Source organism: Eupeodes corollae, chromosome 1 (genome assembly GCF_945859685.1).
Source record: "Eupeodes corollae chromosome 1, idEupCoro1.1, whole genome shotgun sequence".
Taxonomy (NCBI): Eukaryota; Metazoa; Arthropoda; class Insecta; order Diptera; family Syrphidae; genus Eupeodes; species Eupeodes corollae.
Window position 1 is genome coordinate 71,819,939 of NC_079147.1, and position 23,605 is coordinate 71,843,543.

At 34.9% G+C, this 23,605-nt stretch overlaps 1 protein-coding gene across 5 annotated transcripts in view; it reads right to left on the bottom strand.

The window, feature by feature from the left end:
• The window catches only part of LOC129953938 (band 4.1-like protein 4), a 399,888-nt gene that overhangs the window by 39,545 nt on the left and 336,738 nt on the right, over positions 1–23,605 (bottom strand). For 4 of the 5 annotated variants that reach the window (XM_056067492.1, XM_056067491.1, XM_056067490.1 and 1 more), the window contains one exon: positions 22,490–23,600. In XM_056067492.1, the coding sequence (XP_055923467.1) occupies positions 22,490–23,600 (1,111 nt within the window). The remainder of the gene's footprint in view (positions 1–22,489; positions 23,601–23,605) is intronic. The other variant, XM_056067495.1, reaches the window with a different exon arrangement.

A 23,605-nucleotide genomic window follows, 5' to 3' on the forward strand; every position in this document is an offset into this window, starting at 1 on the left:
AGGCAGGGATTGAACCCTTTTGCATGGCAGTCCAACGCACTAACCATCACGCTACGGGTACTACACTTACTTTAATCGATGTTTCTACCTTCAGAGTAGTCGGAGTATTCGGAGGGTGTTAACTTTATTAAACGTTCCCCTTCTATATCAAAAAATGAGACTGAATTTAAACTCAGGACTTTTGTTCAGCAGACTTAAGTTAGCAGTTCAGAAAGTACCGAAATTCGTTCTTCAGCTGCACTTTACGAATGTTAACAAATTTACACTTGACATTTTAAGCTCTGAATTAAGGTATATCATAATTTGTGTTCTAGTCAACTAAGGGCACTTTCTGTAAAATCAAATTCCAATCAAAAACAAAGACCAAGAAGTGTAGAAGTACCGTTTAGTTTAACATACTAATAAATTCAATAGAGCATAACCTATTGTTTTCCAATCTATGATCATGATCCTATTTAAACGATATAAACCTCCCAATAATAGTAGGAATATAGTTAATAAACGAAAGAGGCTTATAAGTCTCATTAATATATAGCTATGTATGCTTTCAGTGCAAGAAAATGATAAACCAAAGCCCATAAAAAAGGTAGTGAAGGTTTATAAAATTCCTGCATTTCGCACATCTCTTCCCACATTTTATTATGATTAACCCGAAAGACTAAACTGACAATTGCTTATCGCTATTTATGCTACACATTAACATCCCCATAACAAGCCGAATAAACTTCCTTTAAATAAGTTTATATGAGGCTACCCCTCCCCACCGCATCACACAATCAACTCCCATCTCTAAAAACTATACTCAAACCATCATCCACCTAAACATACAAATATACTATGTTATATAGTATCTGAAGAGTGTGTCCTGGGATATTCAAGGAGCAAAAAGGACTACTAGGAGGAGGATTGTTATACTCTTGCTTCTTCCTTGAATATCGTCTTCATAATATAAAAATAGATTTGGTTGTTTGGTAGAAAATGCTTACAACAACAAGAATATATATTTAGGCGTGTTGGCTGACAACACCGTCATAATTCCAAGGATTTTAGTTACATTATTATAGTTTTTCTGTGCCGCACCATTCCAACAAGGACGAAGGAGGCTGTGTGAGCCATTTTTTCGGTTTTATTACGCTCTTGTTTTTTGATTAAGTTTATTTGTGGGGTATAATAAAAATAAAAATCTTACACACACAAAATATAAAATATATATCAAGGAGATACAACAATCTCAATGCGAGAGTTAAGTGAAATAAACAAGGATGAACATAGATATCCTCGTTTATGTTACGTTATACCTATACTTCCGTTTTTGTCTTGGTTTCTATAAAATTCAAGGACTTTCGGGGCGAAATTTCCTACAAAGAACAAAAGAAAAAGAAGGACGAAAGGAGAAAAGAAAAACAACTTTTTTAATGACCAATACGATGATGGTCATTTCACTTTAATCGAAATGTTTCCAAGGATTCAGGATTCATCCAGAATCTATTTTCGTACTCGTATACGTTACCTAACTTATACATGATTCTGATTATGTATTGACTCTATGGCAAGTATATAGACTAGGCCAGGATTATGCTTACTAAGTGCCAATTCAAAAGGACCAAATGATTGTTTATTGGAGACTTTGTCGGCAAATTGTCCGCCACAAGTACAAAATATACATCCTTTTTGACATACGCACCAACAATAATTCTCTATCTTATCTCTCTTTCCTTCTCTTTCCCTTCCTAACTTTCTCTCTCTATCTCTGACTTCATTTCGATTTGTGAATTGAATTGAAAAATATGCCAAATGGACAAAGTTCACTTAAAGTAAGGACAATTTACATTATTATTGCGGACAAGACAGTAAGTGGCAATATGTTAAGATATCAAGACTATATGTATATTTTATATGTGTTTGTTTCTTGTATATTATTATTGATGTAGTCAATAGTTTAAGTTTTGGTTCGATTATTTGGCTAAGTGGAGTAATTGAGAGGATTTTATTGACACACATCCTGATGAAGATGAGGACATGACATGAAAATTGGTTACATCACATTGGAAAGATTAGAAGAACAAAAATTAGAAACAATTATCGAGATTTCTCTGTTCATAATCTTAATGAGTTTATTAGTTTTGTTTTTGGATATTCTTTTGTAACTTTTACTTTTATGGGACATACAAAAATATAATATGGATAAAGATTAGAAGGGACTTAATTTCTTTAAGAGAGTTCTAATAAGAGATAAATATCCAATGAAGTTTGAATTCTAATTTTTGAAACGAAAAAATCCATTTAACAGTTTTCTAAAGTTACTAAGGTCAACAAAGTTGAGTGTTTTGTGCATAAAACAATTCATTGGCCGGGCGAAAAATGTATGGATGATGATCTGCTGATAATAAGTTGTTAATTAGCATTGGGTAGCTTAGGACAGATTATGTTTTTTATATTCTTTGCCATTTGGAGATCAACTTATTAAATCATCCTTCAGAAAACCAGTAAACATAGGTGATATTCAGCGGCATCCTCTTTGACTAATTTGCCTTTAATTAGTCTTTAATTATTTGTGGTTACTTTATACATTTTTGGAAAAATGAAAACAAGTTTATTATGGAAAAATTTTACTTTTTTGACGTTTTCTGGGGCATTGGTTTTCTAATTTTGTTTGAATAGTCTTTGTTACTGAAATCGCAGACAAGCAACATTTATCAAAACAAGTTAGTTGTTTTTTAAACGAAATATATTTTGCACACTTTCGAGCCTTTAAACTTAATATTAGTAAAAAAGAAAGGATTTAAAAAAATAGGTGTTGGCAATATTTTTAAAGTTCTTACTATAAAATTGGGAAGGAAAAGCAGAATTAGATAAAATATTTCACATTCGTGATGTGTGGCTGAAAAAACTCAAACTTGACAGTGCATCTCAAATTGAGCTCAGGATTAAGATAATCTTCGAAGTTCGAAGAGTATTTTGTTTGAGGGGAGGGGGGAATGCAACGGCTTTCTTGTAAAAAAAATGTGTAAAAAGTAAAACAACGCTTGACATGACACATAACGATGGTGAATATAGGATAGCGTTTGTTTAAAGTTATTGTATGTAATTTTTTAATTTCTGTCCGAAAAATGAAAAAATGTTTTGTTCCTTTTCAATTATTTGAGTAATATTTAAAGTTAAGATGAATAAAGGCTTTTAAAGTTACAAACAGTCGAAGTGATCGTAAACACTTAACAATATTTTTGACAACGTTAAATGTACGATGAATTACCACTAAATAATAAATTGTTGAAAGACTTTCGTAAATTTGTTGTGACAATGTTAGGAAAAGAAGTTGTTAAAAGTACTTTGGTTAAGCTGTTGCAAAAATAGCTCAAAAAAATTATAAGAACGAAAAACAATACACATCATTAAAATAAAGATATTGAAAACATGATCAATACATATTGAAGACAAATTAAGGACATCTTTTACAAGATATACAGTACCGAGCAAAAAAAATGCAACCGAAAAAGTATGGTACAATCTTTAGCAAGAACTAAGTTATTTTAAATTATAATACTTTGAAATTTAGCATAAAATGTTCAAATTAATTTTTTTCCTTAAACAGATTTGAATTTTACCCAATCTTACTCCATGAAAATAGTTATTGTAAAAAATGTTCCTAAACTTGGATCTTAAGCCAAGCAAAAAAAATGCAAATTCGTGGAAAATTTTAAAAATAACGGATTTATTCATCTTATTTGAAGAAATTTTGTACTTAAATATTTTAATATTTTGTTGCGAAACCTTTATTGGCAATAACGGCGCGTAACCTTTTAGGCATTGAGTCAATCAACGACACCAAATAGCTCGCAGGTATTTGTTCCCATTCAGTCCTTATTTGTTCCATCAACTCGGTACAATTTGAATGATTTCGCTTTCTTATCTCCCGATCTACATGATCCCATAAATTCTCTATGGGATTGAGGTCGGGAGATTGTGCTGGCCAGTTCAAAACATGAACCCTCTTCTCTTCTAAGAAGTTTCTTACCAAACGGCTGGTGTGTTTTGGGTCGTTGTCGTGTTGAAATAAGCTGTTTTCAGGCATATTCGTCCGCAAATGTGGAAGCATATGGTCTTCCAAAATGCCCTTATACATTTAGGCATTCATCCGGCCGCTTACTTGACAAATTGGGCCCACGCCTTGACGAGAAAATGAGCCTTTGAAAAAGCCCAACTTCAAATTTGATTTCATAAATATTTAAAATTGCTTACCCCACACCATTACTGACCCTCCCCCATGTTTAATTGTTGGAACTTGATATCTAGGGCTGTATCTTTGTCCCGGGGGCCTTCGCACGTACCTAATGCCATCTGACGAGAACAAGTTGAACTTGCTCTCATCACTCCATAAAACTCTTGTCCATTGCTCACTTGTCCAATGCATATGGCGCTTTGCAAAATCTAGCCGTTTCTTCCTATTGATGGAACTGATGTATGGTTTTCTAGCTGGTCGTCTTGCATACAGTTTTGACTCCACTAATCGTCGCCTAACTGTGTGTACCCCTACGTTAACATCAAAATGTTCATTCATGTCCTGAGTAACTGCCACTGCAGTTTTAAAGGGATTAACTTTAACCTGCCTTATGATCTCACGATCTAATCTGGAAGTTGTTCTGCGTGGACGGCCACTTCCCACTTTGCGATTGATGTCCCCTTGGTCCCGATATCGGGATATAATACGCGATATTCTTGAATACACAAAACTCCAAAGCGATATCCTGCATCAATCTTCCGTTGTTAGCAGCGTTAATTATTGCTTTTTTGCATCCAATCGATAGTTGCTTCTATTAATTGCATATTCTAATTAATTGAAACCAAAGAATAAATTTTATGTACCTACCTTCCTAGTTATATTTGCCATTTGCATTTTTTTTGCTCTCAGTAAAATTAAGTTTTTCTAACTAAATGTAAATTTGCAAACACTAGAGAGAGACCAATTACATATTGCTATTATAAACAGAATGCCTACACAATGAGTAAAAACAACTACCAGTTTTTCATTCGCGGATTTGCAGAGCTTTGTATCGGAACTTTACTATTGATCTTTTTGGTAATTAGTACTGATATGAATACTCCAGCCTACAACAAAATGTCGCAGGAATTAAGAATTCTTTGTCTTCAAACTGACTATCACCCTGATTGATTGTGGGTATACACCATCCTTTAGTATATTTAATAAAGTTTAGACCAGAAGATTATGGTAGTCGTTTAAGGAATAGCAAGCATTTGTGATACGCAATGAGTAAATGGACGTGTTATCATATTGGCAGTCCAGGTTTAAGGGAAATGTTAATATTTTTTTAAATTTCTTTCCAGAATTCCCTTTACTTAGCTGCAGTCATTTTTGATGTAAAAAATTCAATCTTAACTGTTTCTTAATAACTGACAGTTTTCAATATAACAACACCTTATTCACAGTTGCGATAAAACTTTTAACAACTTTTTTAATTTCTCAAATCGTGAAAATATAAGGTTGACTCATCAAGGCCACCGGAATTAAACATAACATTACTTTTCCAGATAATTTAAATTTCGAAAAACTATAATAGCATAACTTTCTGTTGTTCGTCAAGTAACGGTTTTTTTCTTAAGTTTAATTCGTTTAAGATGGCTTGAACTTTAATAGCTCTTAAAATTGTTGAGGGGCTTGCCAATTGTTTGTTTAATTTTTCCCCCAAAATCATGATGACGTATAAACAAGAGTAACATGTTGCTATATTGTGCTCTCATGAGTTCTTGTTGTCTTTCGTCTTGTATGCCTCGAATTGCTTCTTCTTCATCGGCTATGAGTTAAAAAAGAGGAAATCCTTGTTTATCAATTGGAAGTGTGAATTTTTTCCCAAGTGATAAAAGCCATTTTACCTCTAAGGGAAATTTAATGCCTGTACGATTTCAAACCATTTTTCATGTAATTGAATGTTAAATTTTTTCCATAGCGATGATTTGCGAAGCCAATGGGCAACCCACTATCTCCGACCATTGCAGATCTGGGCTTGGACCACGTTTTAGATGAATGTTTAAAAAACATCGAAGAAAAACCTACGTTCATAGCAAAATATGTTGACGACATATTTGCAATAATGGATACAAAAAAAAAATAGACAAAGTACTAAAAATTCTAAACGCATTCCACCCAAAAATTCAATTCAAACAACAAATGCTAGATGGTCACAGAGTACCACCTGACTAGCAACCAAGCAAATATGGCCAAGTATAGACTTAAAACGGTCAAAAGGCTTGATATTACTGAGCAGACAAAGTATAAGCTCTACAATTGGTGTAATAACAGGACACTGTCTCATAGGAAGACATGCTCTGAGGCTAGGGGTCTACACAAATGACTTTTGTAGAAGCTGCATGGACGAGGAGGAAGAGGAAACAGTGTCCAACACCTTCTATGTACATGTCCAGCACTCTCCATTAGAAGGAATAACTTTCTCGGTAATCCCTTCTTCGATAACACCAGTGAACTGGAAACGATTGACACAAAATGTCTCTCTAACTTTATTAAAAGTACGAAATGGTTTGTTTAAGTTCATTACTCTCCCACGAGTAACCTCATTAGTGGTATTACAATGGACCCTTGGGGTCTACTTGCGTCAATGAATTCTGGACAGCCACTCCAACCTAACCTAATCTAGCAAGGTATATTATCATCAATACTGCGTCCTATCTCGTGAATAAAATTTTCAAAATAAGTGATGTACGATTTCGCCAACTAGAAAAAAGTCATAAAAATACTAAGTGATTCGAAGTCTCCTTTTAAAATACAAAATGCAAATTCCCCGAGAAAATATTGATGAACCCGTTAGAACGCACCACAAAACCATGGTTTACGTCCCAACTCTATCCGAAAACTTCAAAAAATCCATTTCCACAAAATTGACAGAGGTTCGCCTTGCTTTCAAATCAAACAAGACACTTGACAATGGTTTTACTATAAACTCAAGACGAAACCTGATGAGGACAAACAAAATGTTATCTACAAAATTAATTGCAATGGTTAATCAAATTAACCGTGCACCCTGTGTTATATTGGGACCACAAAACAACTGCTAAGACAACGCATCTCATATCATAAGTCCGACATGAAACTAAAAAATTCTGAGAAGACAACTCTGGCCAGTTACAGCATTGAAAGCGGTCATTCTCCAAACTTTAAAGGCGTGGAAGTTCTACAGACAGAGAAACTTGTTTCGAAACGATACACCTCAAAAACATTACATATTCTGAAAAACAAAAACAACATGAACCGAAAACAAGACACACAAAACATTTGTGTTGTGAATGTAATTTGTGGTTTATTCAATTTTGACTTAACTTCATTCTTCGAAGTGCTAATTATATTCATAGTTTTATTTTTTATTTATACTAATTATTGTTTTCCTATTTTCCTTGAGTGAGTAAACTTTATTGTATTTGTATCCCATTGAAATAACTAAGATCATTTGTATATTTTGTGTGTTAATAAAGTTCCCCTGAAGAAGGCAGCAACCCTTGATGCCGAAACGTTGGGAAAGTTAATGTAACTTAATTGTTTCATTGCGAAAATTACAGTGACCAAAAAAGCCGACGAAAAACTATACTTTCACTAATCACAGTTACAATAACTTTCAATCAGAAGAAAAAGGAGACTTATATTCAAAAATATTGGGAAGTACAACAATTCTAGAAATAGTTAAATGAAAAATTTGAGTATCAAAGTAAAAATTCACTTAAAAAACTTTTAATCATCATATCGTTTCTAAAATTTGGCAAAGAAAATTTATTTTAATAACATACAGTTTTCAATTAATTCGTATTTATAGTTTTTTAATATTTCAAGGATTAAGTTTACTTTAAATTTGTAATTATTTAATATTCTACTGATGTTTTTCCTTCGTAGGTGTTTTTACTCATAAACTGAAACTATTTTCGATTCAGTAGAGACAATTTACAAAATTTCGAAAGCTTGGGCCATTTTCTATGTGAAGCACCATGTATTCAAGTAATTCATATAAAATCAATTAAATGGGATTCTTAAGTGCTATTTACTTGGAAAAATTCTCCACAAAGAGGAAACTATTTCAATTAAACGAAATTAAAAGAAAATTATTTTTAAGAAATGATCAATTTTTATCAAGAAAACATATAAAAGTAAATAAATTTCCAAGAACCATTTGAAATAAAATTCTTTTCAATTGATCTTTTGAACATGAAACCCTTTTCTATGATATATGTAATTTTTCATTTCCCATTTCTTTAGATTGATTTACTTTCAATCATTTAAAATATGTAATAAACTATTCATTCTAAAGAAAGTGTATCAAAGATATTTTATTTATGCGAATATGGCAACGTATGTCTGTGCATCTTGTACCTTTTATACTTTAAATTTAAACATAACCTCTCTCTTTTGGTCTTAACATACAAATTTCCAATTTTTCAATTGATTCACATATATGCATTTTTTATGTAAGTGCTATATAGTGTACATATATTTTATTCATATACTTTCAGACGTAAGTGCATAATGTTGAAGAAGGTCGATACAAGTAGTACCTATAGAAACAGGAACCTTATGAAAGTTGAATATATCTTTCCACAATCTTAATATTAGAAATGCAAAGTCCTTTCTCTTCATAAAACCTTATAAATTATTTAAAAGTCAAATAGTGTATAAAGAAAATACATTGCCATACAAGCAATTTTGTATGACAGAAAATGTATAGATAATGCATAGTCTAGGGTCTTACTCATAAAGAAGTTACAAAGGTAAAACATCTTAAGTGGACTTAAGATAATTAGTTTTTTTTCTAATGAACCTTATTTTGCATTTTGGAGACGCATCAAACATTTATCCTTTTAATAAAATAAAACATATACAATTTTTGTAAATTGTGGTGGCACAAGCTAAATAACTTTATGTCAAAACTTTACATCAGATATTATGGACCTGCGAAGAACCGAAGCCTTTAAAGATGCAGGGAAACATCGTAGTAGAACGACCGTTTGTAGAACCACTCAGCCTAGGCGACGCAGAACAACCATTCCTTCACTCGACGAAGTGAAGATATCTACATACATCGAAACTGAAGCCCAAAAAAGCTGCTTAAAGCAGAAGGCTATAATTTGGTAAGGAGTATGCAAGAACTCATTTGAAAAATATGGTCAGAGAAAAAAATGACCGATGTGTGTAATCTCAGCATAGTTTGGCCAATATACAAGAAAAGAGACCCTCTGACTTGCGTCAACTACAGAGGCATCAGTCTCCTGAACATTGCAATAAGATAATTTCTGCCGTTCGTCAGTAACCTGATAGGTTCTTATTAGTATAGCTTTAGACCAGGAAAGCCTACCGTTGACCAAATATTCACATTGCGGCAGATCTTAAAAACAACCCAGGAACTACAACCCACTATCTCTTTATCCATCTCTAAGCCCTGTATGATGGCATCTAAAAGGAAAGGGCTTTACAGAGCAATGTCTAGTTTTGGCATACCTGTCAATCTTATCGTTTGTGCAGACTGACGATGTAGAATACACGCTGCTCTATCAAGGCCGAAACAAATCTATCCGATTGATTTTCAATTACTCGGATACGTCGATGATATTGACATAATTGGAAGATCAAACCTTGATGTTATGAACCGTTTTTGAGCATTGCGACGGAAGCGGAAGAGATGGGTTTATTGGTCAATGAGGGCAAGACCAAGTAAATGTCATCAAAAAAGGACATTGAAAGACGACGTCTTGGACAAAACGTCTCCACGGACTTTGTCTATCTAGGCACCGCTATAAATTCAGACAACGACACTAGCGATGAATTCAAAAGAAGAATAACTCTTGCAAATTGTTGCTTCCTTGGACTTAGAAGGCAATTGAGTAGTTAAGTCCTCTTTCAAGCATCTAAAGTCACCATCTATAAGACCCTCATCATTCCGGTTCTCATTTATGTTGTTGATACTTGAAGAAAAATGAGAGCGTCTTAGAATGCTTCAGGTGATTTTTGTGCCTTCTGAATAGACATTTACCTGGTTAAAAGAATAAAAGTCCAACGAATTAGATGGATTGGTAATGTAGAGCGAATCGATATCAATGCTACAACGTGGAAGGTCGAATGCAATTCCAAGTAGTAGAGAAAAACCCCGACTTAGGTGGCGCAGGTGGAAAAGAACCTCAACCAACTTGGCATATGAAACTGAAGACAGCTGGAGACCAATATTGGTTGAAGCCTATGTCTGCTCCGCATTTCAACTTACATAAGTAAATAAGTAAGTTAGTAAGATGGAACCTGGTATTGTATGAAATCTTAACTAATCTGGACGCGGAGGGCTTCAGAGTGATAGCGTATGCGGACGACGTTGCTATAGCAGTGTCAGGAAAGCATCGCAGTTGACTAACAACAATATTGGCCAATTAGAACAAATTCTAAAGCACACAGACTACACCATCCCCCAACTGCAATTGAACAGAAATTTCAAGATTTCTATACCTCCCAGATCTTTCTGGGAGGATAGGAAATTCCTGGAAGATGGTTCAAAAACAAAAGAAAGGGTTGGTGGAGGTGTGTACTCTGAATGACTGAAATTAAGTCTCTCATTCCGCTTTCCTAATCATTGTAGCGTTTTCCAGGCGGAAAATTTGGCGATAAAGGTAGTCTTGTCCTGGCTTAAAGAAAACATTATATCGACATCTGATATCCGTATTTTTCCAGATAACCAGGCCGCTATCAAATCCGTGGACTCTGTCTCTTCTAACTCTAACGGTCTATATCTGTCGAAGCTGTATGGACGAGGAAGAGGAAGAAACAGTTCTTCATCTTCTCTGCACGTGCCCTGCTCTGGCTCAGAAACGCAAGAATTACTTAGGAGAATTCTCCTTTAACGATCTAAATTATATCAGCATAATCAGCCTCTCACGTTTCGGAAGAGACTCAAACTGGTTCAATTGTGCTTAAGAGGAATTTTCAAGATTCATGTGATATCACAAGGGGCCATTAAACTGGCCTAAGTGTGTCCGTTTCCATCTTGGACAGCCACTTCAACCTAACCCAAACCTAAGTAAGATTCAAAGAAATTTAAGGATACTTAAGAATAAAATTGGGATTGTTCTATTTAAGGAGGTTTGATCTTATTCAGAATGACGAGACGATCAAACCAAAACTAAAAAAGAAGCTGTGATACAATTTACACTAATAACTTTGATGTTTTGACAGCAGCTGTCAGTTTAAAGAAAGTCAAAATGGAGTATAACAATCATAGGAACGAAAAACGAATTAAAGAATATTTCAAAGTACAAATAAAACATCTCAGTCAGCATTTTCGTTATTCTAATTCAAAGATACAAAAACCTTCAAATGAAAATCTCTATAGGTGAATATGCACATTAAAGAAAAAAGAAACCGACTACAAACATTATTTACGTGCGTATAATCTTGTTCCCCGCTGATTTCTCGGTTTTTCATTTTCATAAATTTCGTTTCATTATTTTACGAGTTATTGGAGCGATATTCATTTTGTTTGTTTATTTTTCTTCCAATCATAACATACCGACTACACATTTATAAAATATATAAATAAATCCAATATTCAATATCAAATATAGGCTCCTTAACGTCCGAAGTATCAATAACAAATCATAGACAATCTTGGGTCGTTCCTCGTCGTATATAAAATTGCTTTTTCCTCCAAAACGCCAAAAATATACAATATGACCTCTGCAACAGCAGTTTTTGTTGATGTTGATGGCTTTATAGCATTAGGAGTAGGGATATGTAGAGGACACAGCATCGAAGAAGAAGAAAGCTGACTATAAATCAATATTATTGTCGAATTACAAGCCCATACAAAATTACGAGCAAAATCGAAGAAATAACATTTAAAGATATATCTCTTTACCCTTAAAAGTCTGAATGTGTATGAGATTAAAACAGCCAGACCACCATCATCCCCCCCCCCTACCTCACCGCGCCTCAGGAAAAGGATCAAGAAGTGCGAGTTCGAAAATATACAGAAACCTATACACAATCCATCGTCCTGTTTTTGGTCGTTTTATAATATCATCATATCTGCAAAGGCAAACGTTGAAAGCAATGAGCACCCCCCCTAGAACTATGAGGATAAGAGGCGGAGAAGGATGAGCTAAGGAATATAAGAAGGAACCCGAATATAATAATTCTTGAAATCAATGTTTACGGCACGCTAAAGAAGTACGCAACTCATATTTATTGCTTTATTGTCTGCGACAAGGACAATGACAACGACAAAGCCAATGCCAATGCCATCGCCGAAAGGAGCGGCGGCGGCAGCGGTGATGAGATTCCTTAAAAGTACTTTCTTCCCCCTTTCGTTGTCGCTTAGGCTTTAGCTTCGGAACTAGATATAGCTTATAATACCGGCTGACAAGGACCAAAACCAACATCACCCTCTAAACACGCCCTGACAGCCCAGCGTCGTCGTCGTCCTTGTTGTCGTCGTAGCCGTAATTGTCGTCCGTCCTCTCCGTCATTGTCGGATCGTCGTCGTCGGCTTGTTTTAGGATGAAAAATTCCAATTGTCTCCTTAGCACAATTGCCATTTCAAACACTGGTTAGTGTGTGCGGGCGGAAATCAAATTGAATCAGCATCAGCTCCTTAGGAGGGTTGGGGACAAACATTGTATAGAAACAACACTCAGTCTTTAGCCTCAGCGTTCATAGTCTCAGCTTATATACCCTCTCTATCCTTATAGCCGTCTGTACTAATGGTTTCGGGTTAATAGGCATGCAAATAATCTGCTAAATAATTAAATTGTGACCCTTTAGGGTAATGGCTTGAGGAAGAATTAATTTCATTTTCAGTTTCTTTTTTGTTTTCACTCAGTTTTTTTTTTTAGAATACTGTATCCGTTATCCGGTGTGTACGAGTATTTTGGTGTTTTTCTCGATATTTACAGGGTGGTAAATCGCGGTAGATGATGGCGACGCAGGTCTTTAATATGCTCTTTACACTTTTTACAAGGGTTTTTGGTGTTTTTTAAAATTAACACATCCCGAAATACAGATCCCATATGGCATTACATGGAAATCTTGTTAAATTTTTAATTAAAAACTCAAGAGGGAACAATAAGTGAGAATGTAATGTGTTTAATATTATTTTCTGTATTCTCGAGTTCATATTATTTTGTCACACTCATTAAATTGCAACTCTTGTGTTAATTGTTTTCGAATTATGTGTGTTTTCGACATGAAGGCGTTATTGCTTTTAAACTCATTACAGAGCAGAGGGTTAATAGATTTTATATTATTGAAAAAAGAAATCGGTTTACCTGAAGGGGTTTTTAAATTGAACAAATTTGAATTAAAACGTTTTTATGGATGCATTAAATTTCGAAAGTCCTGGTAAAAAATTATGCATCGAGCATACAGCGAAAGCCGACAAAATCAAAAAAAAAATGACTTGTCCTGTACAACTGAGTTTTGACCTTGGTCTTGTAGTTTTGAAGATTTCATCTCGTTCAGTCTAAGATTTGTTTTGAAAATTTAGTTTGAAGTTTATTGTTATAACTAAAATCCATTGATTTTGTATATGTTTATGTATTCTTCCCGTTCCAAGGAGTTTCGAATACCCTTCTAATGATTAAGCACAGTGCGAGCAATTTGGAAAGGAACATAGGATAAGAAAGAAGCCTGGTGAAACGTTTCACATTCGTGTAGTGCGATCCACATTCGTGCAGTCTGGCTGAAGAAAGAATTCCTATACTTAAAAGAACGTCTCAAAGGTGAACAGATAAACGTTCCTTTATTTTAAAACCTTTTGAAAATAATTTACTTATATGGAATATTATTATTATTGATAGGTTTGATTGTAGGTGTTAGATTTGTCAATCGTGATACAATTATTTTAAAACCGAATTTGAATATTATAGTTCAAGGTATATCCAGGACAAGTGTAAAATACTGAATACGTATTAAACATAGGTACAATATATTTCAACACGGAGCGTCAAAATTATAAGCTGGTAAATTGCCAAAATTCAACAGAATTTTGTAAACCGTTCTGGGAATTAAATGGCAAAAGATTTGCTGTGCTACACACAGATTCAACAATTCAATGCCGCCAGTGAGTGTTATGAATCCACCTGTACTTGAGGGAGTTAGTAATTCTACGGGACCAATTTTGTTTGCACTTGTACTGTGGGAATAGTTCTTAAAGATCTCAATATTCATAAATCCTCTGGTCCGGATTGTATCCCCGCTATTGTTTTTAGGAGGTGTTCTTCAACACTGTCATAACTACTGCGTAAGCTTTTTCATCTGTCCTACTCCTGATGTCTCCTTTCGAGAGGATGGAAAACTGCATTTGTCCAGCCTATTCCCAAAAAGGCAAATCATCCTCACCCTCTTATTATCAACCAATTGCACTTACGTTCCTTCTTTCCAAGGCCATGGAAACGCTGATTAGTTATCATCAGCTCAAGAAATATCTTGAAAATCGAAAGCTTCTTAATGACCGTCAGTACGGCTTTCGAAGTACGGTTCCTCTCACCGAACAGTGGATCAAATCTTTACATCGGTTTGGAGAAATTAAGATTATTGCAGTTGATATTTTAAAAGCATTTGATAAAATAAATGTTGGTGTGCTCCAGGGCTCTGTTCTTTCTCCAACACTCTTTTTCATTATCCTGTCTGCAACATCTTATCCAATACATTGTTTCGCTGATGATAGTAGTCTTAGCTTTTCATATTCGTTTTCAGAATCACATCCCACTTCTTTGGATATGGAACTACAACGACAAAATATGATAAGCTCAATAAATTCCGACCTAAACAGCATTGGGGTATTAAAAAAACCGCGCGGAATTAAATGCTTCGAAAACGCAATGCTGTCTTGTATCGTTAAAGCGTGATATACCCTTGACATTATCCATCGATGGCACTTACATCAAGGAGCCTGAACTTGGTATGTGTATCACCGACTACCTTTTGTGGAATGGTCACATACGCGATGTTGCCAAAAATGTCGCAAGATGTTTGGGTTTTCTAAGGCGATGCAAGAAGTTTTTCTCCCCCTCTGGTCCAAAGCTTGAGTATAACTCCCATACCTGGGCTAGTGATCCTGCAACTTATTTAAGCCTATTCGATAGTATTGAACGTAGACCATTTGTATTGATTGGTGATATTACTATAATTAGATCATTTACGTCGATTGAACATCGTCGAAATTTTTCTTGTCTCACCCTCTTTTACCGTTGTTTTAATGGTTTATGCTCTAGGGAAAGAGCTCTTATACACTTAACCCGTAATACTCGCCCTTCTAGGAATGCTCATCAGTATACCCTCGAGCCCAACTTCGGTCGTACTGTCAAGTACAGAGATTAGTTTTTTAGCCGTACTATGCGAATGAGGATTGCCTTGCCACACTGTGTCTTTTCCAGCCATTGCTGTATAAATATGGAACTGTTGCACTTAAAGAACACCTTGTTAAACTTCATCAGTGATAGAGGCTTCGGACTACCGTGGAACCTCTTATCTTAACGCAAGGTAGGTATACGATATTTACAATGATCATACATAAGCGGCTCATAGCCTGGAGAGAAGCAGTGAAAGTTACGAAAGAATTCCAAGCTGGCCTTAGAACAGGTTACTACACCATTGATAATATTTTCATTCTTAGAAATCTAACGGAGATACTTCACTTTCGACACAATTAATCGGGGGGCTTTATTTTATAAGTTGTATGGTTTTAGATCATAACTTAAATTCGGTAATTTGCTCGAAGAGTTATGTAAATGAACTCAGACGTGTGTGAAATGGTGCGAATTTTTTGACTGGTTCGCAACAACAGCAGGAGCAAGGCGGTGTAGTGCATTGAGCTCGACCTTATTTACGCTTTTCAACAATGACCTCATTGATAACCTTCGTGGTGGCATCCATTCCGCAGGAGTTTGTATCAAAGCTTTATTATTTCGAAATAATATAGCTATAAGCGTAGTCACGACAATGGACAAACTGACCCTTAACTTCATACAAAAAAGACTAAATTTAGCGTTGGAGTGCAGTATCTGCAACTTTAGGGAAAGGGAAGACAATGTCAGAGTAATGTTGTCAGGAATGAAAGGGACCTACTGTTTTAAGCCGAATTCGAACGGCTGATTTGAGAAAGCACTTTTCATGACAAGAATTACTTTTCATGACGAAAATTTGTCAATTTCTCGCAAGAGGCAGTACCCGTGAAAAAATCTTTAGATGACATGGGCAGGGATCGAACCCAAGACCTCTGGTGTGACAGTCCAACGCACTTACCATCATACCACTGGTACTACAAAATCAACACAACTATCTTTGACAAAATACTTAATAAGTAATAATAATCTGTCGAGTTTTAAAGACTGAAATATCAAAACTTGACTTACTAGAATCGAACGGGACTACCAAAAAGCTCTGAAAAGGATAACTTGATTGTTAGTTACACAATCTGTTGATTAGTGTTTTCTAGACCGCAAAAAGAGTTAACTGCTCTCATTGTCCAAAATTCCGAACAGATAAAGGGCAAACAAACAGATTTACTAAATATTGTTCTTTACAGCTGGAAATGTATAGACATCCCAATTGGAAAACCATTTAACTTTAGATTAGCTAAGATAAACATTCTAAAGTAAAAAGCAATTGCTCGTTGATGAATTTAAAGCACATACACTTATTTCCTTTTGCATATACATATGGAGTTAGCCGTCATGTCTTCAAAAATACGATTTTATTAGAAAATTATGTTTAAACATTTCATGTGCTGTTTAATATCAGATACATATAACTTTTAAAATAAAGAAGTATCCATTCTTAATTTAAACAAAATGGTAGTCGTTTGGGATTGAGTTTAAAAAATTTCGCATGTTTCAGACAACATCCCCAAGACACAAATTAACTCTACCAAATTTGGTAGTAATTTTAGTAAGCCTTAAGATTTTCAACACTTTCTCCCTTTTTTCAATTTTTAATAAATATCCATGACCATAATAAAATCAAACAAACGTTTACTGACTACATCGGGTTCCGGTTGACAAAGCTACTTGCAATTTATCAGTAATAAAGAAAAGAAAAAGTGTTGGTGCTAGTACACAGCCTAGTGGAATCCCACTTTGAACTATAAAATCATCTAGAAAACCTAATTTTATGCAGATTGGAATGTATATTATGTAGGCTCAATAAAAGCAATTGGCTTACGCCATCTAGATAAATTTTCTATTGGTACAATATCGAACGCTTTAAAAAAATCAATGAAGCATAGAAAATTGTGTTCAATGGTAATCAACATTGTTTTGATAATTGACAAACTGAAATACACGTTGTTATCTTTAACTTGCTTTGGGATAACTTAACCTTTCATTGAAAAAACTTCCAACATCCCGGTGAAGAACCATCGTACGGTCAACAATAGAACCTTATTTCTTCAAAACGTAAGCTTAAAAGTTTTTGAAAATAATTACTTTTTTTGTCTAAACTTCCATTATCTTTAAATAAATCAAAAGAAGTTTATACAACATAAGAAGTTACTGTCAATCATTTACTTTAATTCTCCCTTTTATTTAGCTCCCTTTCGGACGTAAATATTATAAATACCTTTAAAAACAGAAATATCCGAAAAGTTCACCTTTTTTGAAAGTCTTTCCACTTAACCTTTAACTTAATACCTTCAACGTGTTCAAAGCTTCATCACTTTGTTTAACTTTTGTGTGAACTTGTCTAGACAATAATTACTTCTGCCTGGTCACCTTCCAAAAATTTTACAAGAGAACAATCAAACACCATTTACCTCTTATTTCAAACTAAAAAAACAAAAAAAGATCCAGGATCAGGATATTAAAGGGGATGCAACAATGTTATATATATATAAGGTCAAAAAAGTAATTACACACCTAACAAGGCATCACAAAAAATATGTATGTTAAAAAAGAAAAGAGAAAATAAAAAATAAGTAGAAAATTGGTATCCTCCCAATTTTCTAAATATAAAAAAAGGACGAGTTACGACTACCTTCAAAATGTTATACAAAAAATATGCTTTCCTGATGCGTATGATTAATATCCTGTCCTGTCGTTCATATTCAACTCAACAAGGTTGAATTTATGAAATATTGTTCACTACACTGAACCTTTGCGATGATGGGCCATGGCTACGCGACGCGTCGACAAGGACGACCAAGCGCAAGGACTACGACGACGATGCGATGGTAATAGTAAGAGGCGATAGGGGGTAATGGAAACTTTATGCTTTTTGTAACTTTATTCAAATTTGTTGAAAATGTTTTTGACTTTTTTCCACTCATCTTTTTAGAAGCTTTGTACTTTAGTAATTTTATTTATCAGTTATTACTGAGAACCATTTTTCATTTAGAATGAAATTCCCTTTAGTCGGTATTGAAAATAAACATATACCTAATTGATATTGCTTCCTCATATAAATTTTTGAAAAAAAATCAATTTCTTTTGAAGAAATTATTAAATTTTCATGGGTATTCATGAGTTTGTCCACATATCCTTTGATTCACACAGATATTCAAAGTCTTCTACGAATCTTTGAGTGTGTGTATACGAGTTTTAGTTGATTTAAGATAATTTTTAATTTAACCAAAAGCATTTTCCAATTTTCAACATACATAATATTACCCTCACTATGAGTCGAGTCCTGATTCTTAGGACCAGAAAAAAGAGACCGGACTTTCATTTCAATCTTAAATGAATTAATTAAAAATTCTTTTGTTCAAAATATCCTTTTTCAGCAAATAATATTCTTCTTCTAACTTCTTCGAATAATCTGTGTGGGTCAGTGTTGTCGAAAGTACTATTAAATACTAAGTATTATTTTTACATCAACATAAACCGTTGTATCAATCAATCGTTTGGCAGCACTTATTCTTTAAACAGCTTTAGTAAATATAGTGTTTCGTTCTTACGTTAGCTTCGAAGTTTTGAGAGATTTCTATATTCCTATATTTAACTCATTTGGTTCTGATACTACTATTAAAATAATATTTGGCAACCCTGTCTCTCCTTTCTTCTTCTTATTCCTTTTTATTGTTTTCTCAGTTCATTCTTAAAGTTATTGATACGAAATGCAAACAGTAGATACTTTGAATATAGTACCCACACATAATAGTCGGTTCTTTTTCAACATCCTAAGCAAAATAGCTTAGAGAAGAGAATGGTTTTTGGGCCTTTGGGGCTATATAGAGCTAGGATAGACCTATAGACTGGATGGCAAGTACAAGCATGAACATTGTTTTGGCAGAACTACTCGACTGGGTATAGAAACAATTTTATTCGGAAATGTTTTAGATTCCAAAGTCGAATCGATTTAAAGAAATAGAAAACCCCAAGATGATGCCAAAGGGGCAATTTCATTTTAGAAATCAAACCTCAGACATAAAATTAAATAGGTAGACGACTTTTGAGAATGAAAGAAAAATGCTTAGACATAGGATTTTGTGGAAGCAGTCACTGGGGGTAGGTAGGTATCTCTTTTGGTATATCTATCACTATCAAGCCAATAAAGAACTCTTCTGAGGACGACTTGGAATGATGATGGAAGTAGAAGACAATAAAGAAATAGTGTAAGGCCACTATATACCTGTCACGTACTTTGAGTACTTTAAGACGGAGGTTGTATCAATGCAAATTTACCAATAGGGAAAAATAAATTAAAGAAGACGATTTTGGAAAGAAGACGAAAATATGTTTATAGAGATTGTTTGGTCAATTTAAAGGTACTATTAAATGTTGGTTAGTGACTTGAGATTCTGCACATTCTTTCGCTTTTATGTCGGGAAGACTGAGAGTTTCAATGAAATGCTCTTAACTTTTATACATTTGACAAAATATTTCTTATTTTTTTTACTAATAATTATTTTGAATAGATACATGATAAATAAATTAAATAAATTCGGTGGCGCAACAGTCCGTTGAGAACTAGGGCCTAGTGACTTAAAATCATTCCTGATTGTTGTTAGGGACCAGGGGACCGACAGTTTTAAGCCGAACGGCTTATTTGAGGAAGCACTTTTCGTGATTGTCATTCCTCGCAAGAGGCAGTACCCGTCAACAAAACTTTAGATGACATAGGCAGGGATCGAACCCAAGTCCTCTGGCATGACAGTCCAACGCACTTACCATCATGCCACGGGTACTATCAATAGATATATGATACCAGAAGAAGAGTATCGATCTCTGGCTTGAGGAAATAATATCTTAAATCCATCTGAGAAGATACAAAGAAGATATCATATATTTTTTGACTTCAAATTGCTGAAACTCTTTCAGTTTTCGTTTTTCATTTATTAGACAGTTCAGTAGTTTTAAGATCGAACACCGCTGTGCTTTATACTCTTCCAAAAAAGGGCAAGGTTAAGAAGTCTTCTTCCGAACAACAGTAAAGTTTTTGGGAAGATCATTAATAGGTCTTTGACTAAGTGTGCTGTGGACACCAAAATACTTCCGGATAAACAGTTTGGGTTCAAGGCGGGTCTTGATAAAATTCATGCTGCGTCTAAACATGTTTCTAAAATCAAATAAAAAAACAGGTGTACAGGTGTTTTTCTGGTTGATTTGAAAAAGGTTTTCGACACCGTATGGTTGGAGGGTCTTTATCTTAAAACTGAGCAGGCTTCGCATAAGCAAACTATTGTATGCTTTATGATATGCTTAACAACATTCCAAATTAACAATGGCTTTCAACAGGGAGCAGTGAATTCGCCGATTGTCGTCATCATTTACACGGGCGATCTACAAATAGTCTAACCAAGGCAATTGCGTACGGCAAGGATCTGATTGCGTACATTGCCTGGAAGTTTAAGGTTATTACAATTCTCTTGGAGGCGTGATTTCAACAAGATTCAATGCAACAATTAAAAACTGAAAATAAACGTCTAGAAGTCGGAGAATGTTCTGTTTCGAACTCCGTTGGTTAAGGCTACAAGGGATATGTGCAAGAATTGGCGTCAAGATATTCATCGTTGACCTTTTCAGGCAGAGAATAAAAAGCAAAAGTGTAGTGGTTAGATCAGGGCCAGAGGAGCCTTCGGTCTGACAAAACGACAGTTTTACAACAGTCGTCGGCTTGAATCCGGTGATTGTTTAAGGTTGTTCTGTGAGGTTTAACGTTGCCCCTTTTCAGATGGAGAAGTGTCGGGTGCGGCAGTGTTAACGACGCTCTACCGGCTTACATCGAATAGCCGAATCTTCGTATGTTAATTACTATTTCAACAAGGTCCTACACGGGTCTGAACAGAATTGACAACTTCGTAATAAAACTCGTTCGAGGTCACATTGTGGGAACTATTTCTCGACCAATAATTTAAACCTCGGGGCATTCTATCTGAACGGTGAATATATTGAAAGTCCACACTTGGATTCCTCTTTTTAGATAGATGCGGTTGCTTCTATAAGACACAATCTTATTTTGATTTGCTACATGAAAAAAGCTTCACATTGTTTCAGCCATAAAACATTCCAAATTCTTGATTTCTGGCTGAAAGAAGTTTCTCATTCTGTCAGAACTTCTGAAATTACAATCATAAACTGATTTAACAAGGCTTTCATGAAAGAAGCTTGTATAAAAGATAAATTGCTTAAGATGGAAAGGGGGGGGGGGTGGATGGCTGAAGATGCAACTGATCATTTCTTTAGAAACTAATACAGGAAAATATCAATAAAACAACAAAAGAAACGAAGCTTCGCAGCTGAGCTATAGGAATGTTTCAAAGTTACGGTTATAAATTTACCCTTGTTTGTCTTATAACTCTTTTTAAATTCTATTCGAAAGGCCTGAGTTTATTAAAGAGAAACCTTCTCTTATGTTTTCAAAAAGCTCGATATCGTAACTGCATACAATTCAGTTATAGCTCAGTTGTAGCTAATATGTTGCTGAATTGTAGCTAATTTGTTGCTCAGTTTTAGCTTAGTTAAAATTCAGCTGAAGCCTGCCTTTAGTGCATGTAGCCAAGCATTTACAGCTGTAGGTTACTTAGATTTTAACTGTGGATTAGTTGTAGTTCAGTTTTAGCTCAGTTGTTGCTAAGTTTGCTTAAATACTTAAAAAAAAAGTTCAACTAAGATTTAGAATTCATAAATCAAAAATTAAAATGTGCTTAGAAATTGAGAATCCGACCTAACATTGAAAATACACACAAATTTTATTTTGTAAACAAAAAGATAAAAATGCTAGCAACACACTCAAATAGATAACACATAAATATCTCTGAAATTAAATTTATCATGCAACATAAAGGTTTAACAAAACGAACTTACTAAACTTTATGGTCAAACAAAAAACATCATTGCTAAACACAAAAAAGAATAAATCTTTAAAATGAAAACATAAAACGTATACCATGCAACATTTAAGACCGATTTTAAAATATCAGGCAACATTGTATTTTACCATGCAACACAAAAAGACACAAAGTGCATAGCAACATCAATGAAATTAATGTTGAATTTGTTTACTCACATTTTGTGTCTTATTTTCCATTGCAGTTGCATTTTGTCGATACGCCGCCATTTGTTGCGAGTTATTCTCAATATAAACAAGCGGCCCCACCGAAGGCCCTGAATCCTTTGGACTCATAAGCTTATTATCGAACTGATAATAGACAACATCATTGTTTGTCTGTCGATTACTGCGACGATTTGCTGGGCTAAATTGATCATACATCACGGGAGTTGCGAAATCAGATGTCTGAACACCTGAAATATGATAAGCGGCAGCTTGTTGCGATGTCGATTGTTGTTGTTTGTTGTGGCTTCCATGATGCCAAGCATCACTTAATCGCCCACTGCCCAAACCGCCTAAGCCACTCGAAGAACCGTACTCACTTCTACCGCTGCTGTGTACGTAGGAAAGGAAGAGATCAGATTTACCGCGATGCAAACCGTTATGAGGGTATCCGGCACCCGGATTACTGCCGGCCATTAATTTCTTCGACGATGGCCGCCGAGTTGGAACACCAATATCAGACTTGGCCGTGCCTCGCGACACTCTAACACCACCACCAGGATAATAACCCGAAGCCGAGGACATGGGACGATTGTAGGGATCTAAGCAATAACTACCGCCCGAGATGCCTTCACCGGCGCTTGGATTATTCAAGCTGAACTTGTAGTGATTATTTTCAAAAGTTGTGTAGTTTAGTAAGCGATTGTTATTGGCAACTTGTTGCGCTGTCAGTGAAGATGTTGCATTGGCCGATGATGGTTGTTTGTTGGTAATAGATTGTGAAGGAGCTGTCACCTTTTTCGAATTCGAAATTGAATTTAAATTCGAACTCGAATTGTTGTTATTGTTAGTTGAAAATGAACTGTTATTGTTAGTAGAGGATGAATTATGTATAGGAGCCGGGGATGTGTATTTATAGCTTTGTTGCTGGTTGTGTTGTGATGTTTGTTGTGGTTGTTGCTGTTGCTGGCGATTAGAAGAATACAATGAGGATTTCCTATTGTTACTCACAGATTGGTGATGCATCATGTTGGGAAAGGCTGTTGAACCTTCCCGCGGTCGACCATGACTTCCCGATGAGGCACCTGAGGATTTGTTTGTTCCATAACGGGTACTATCACTCGATCTTAA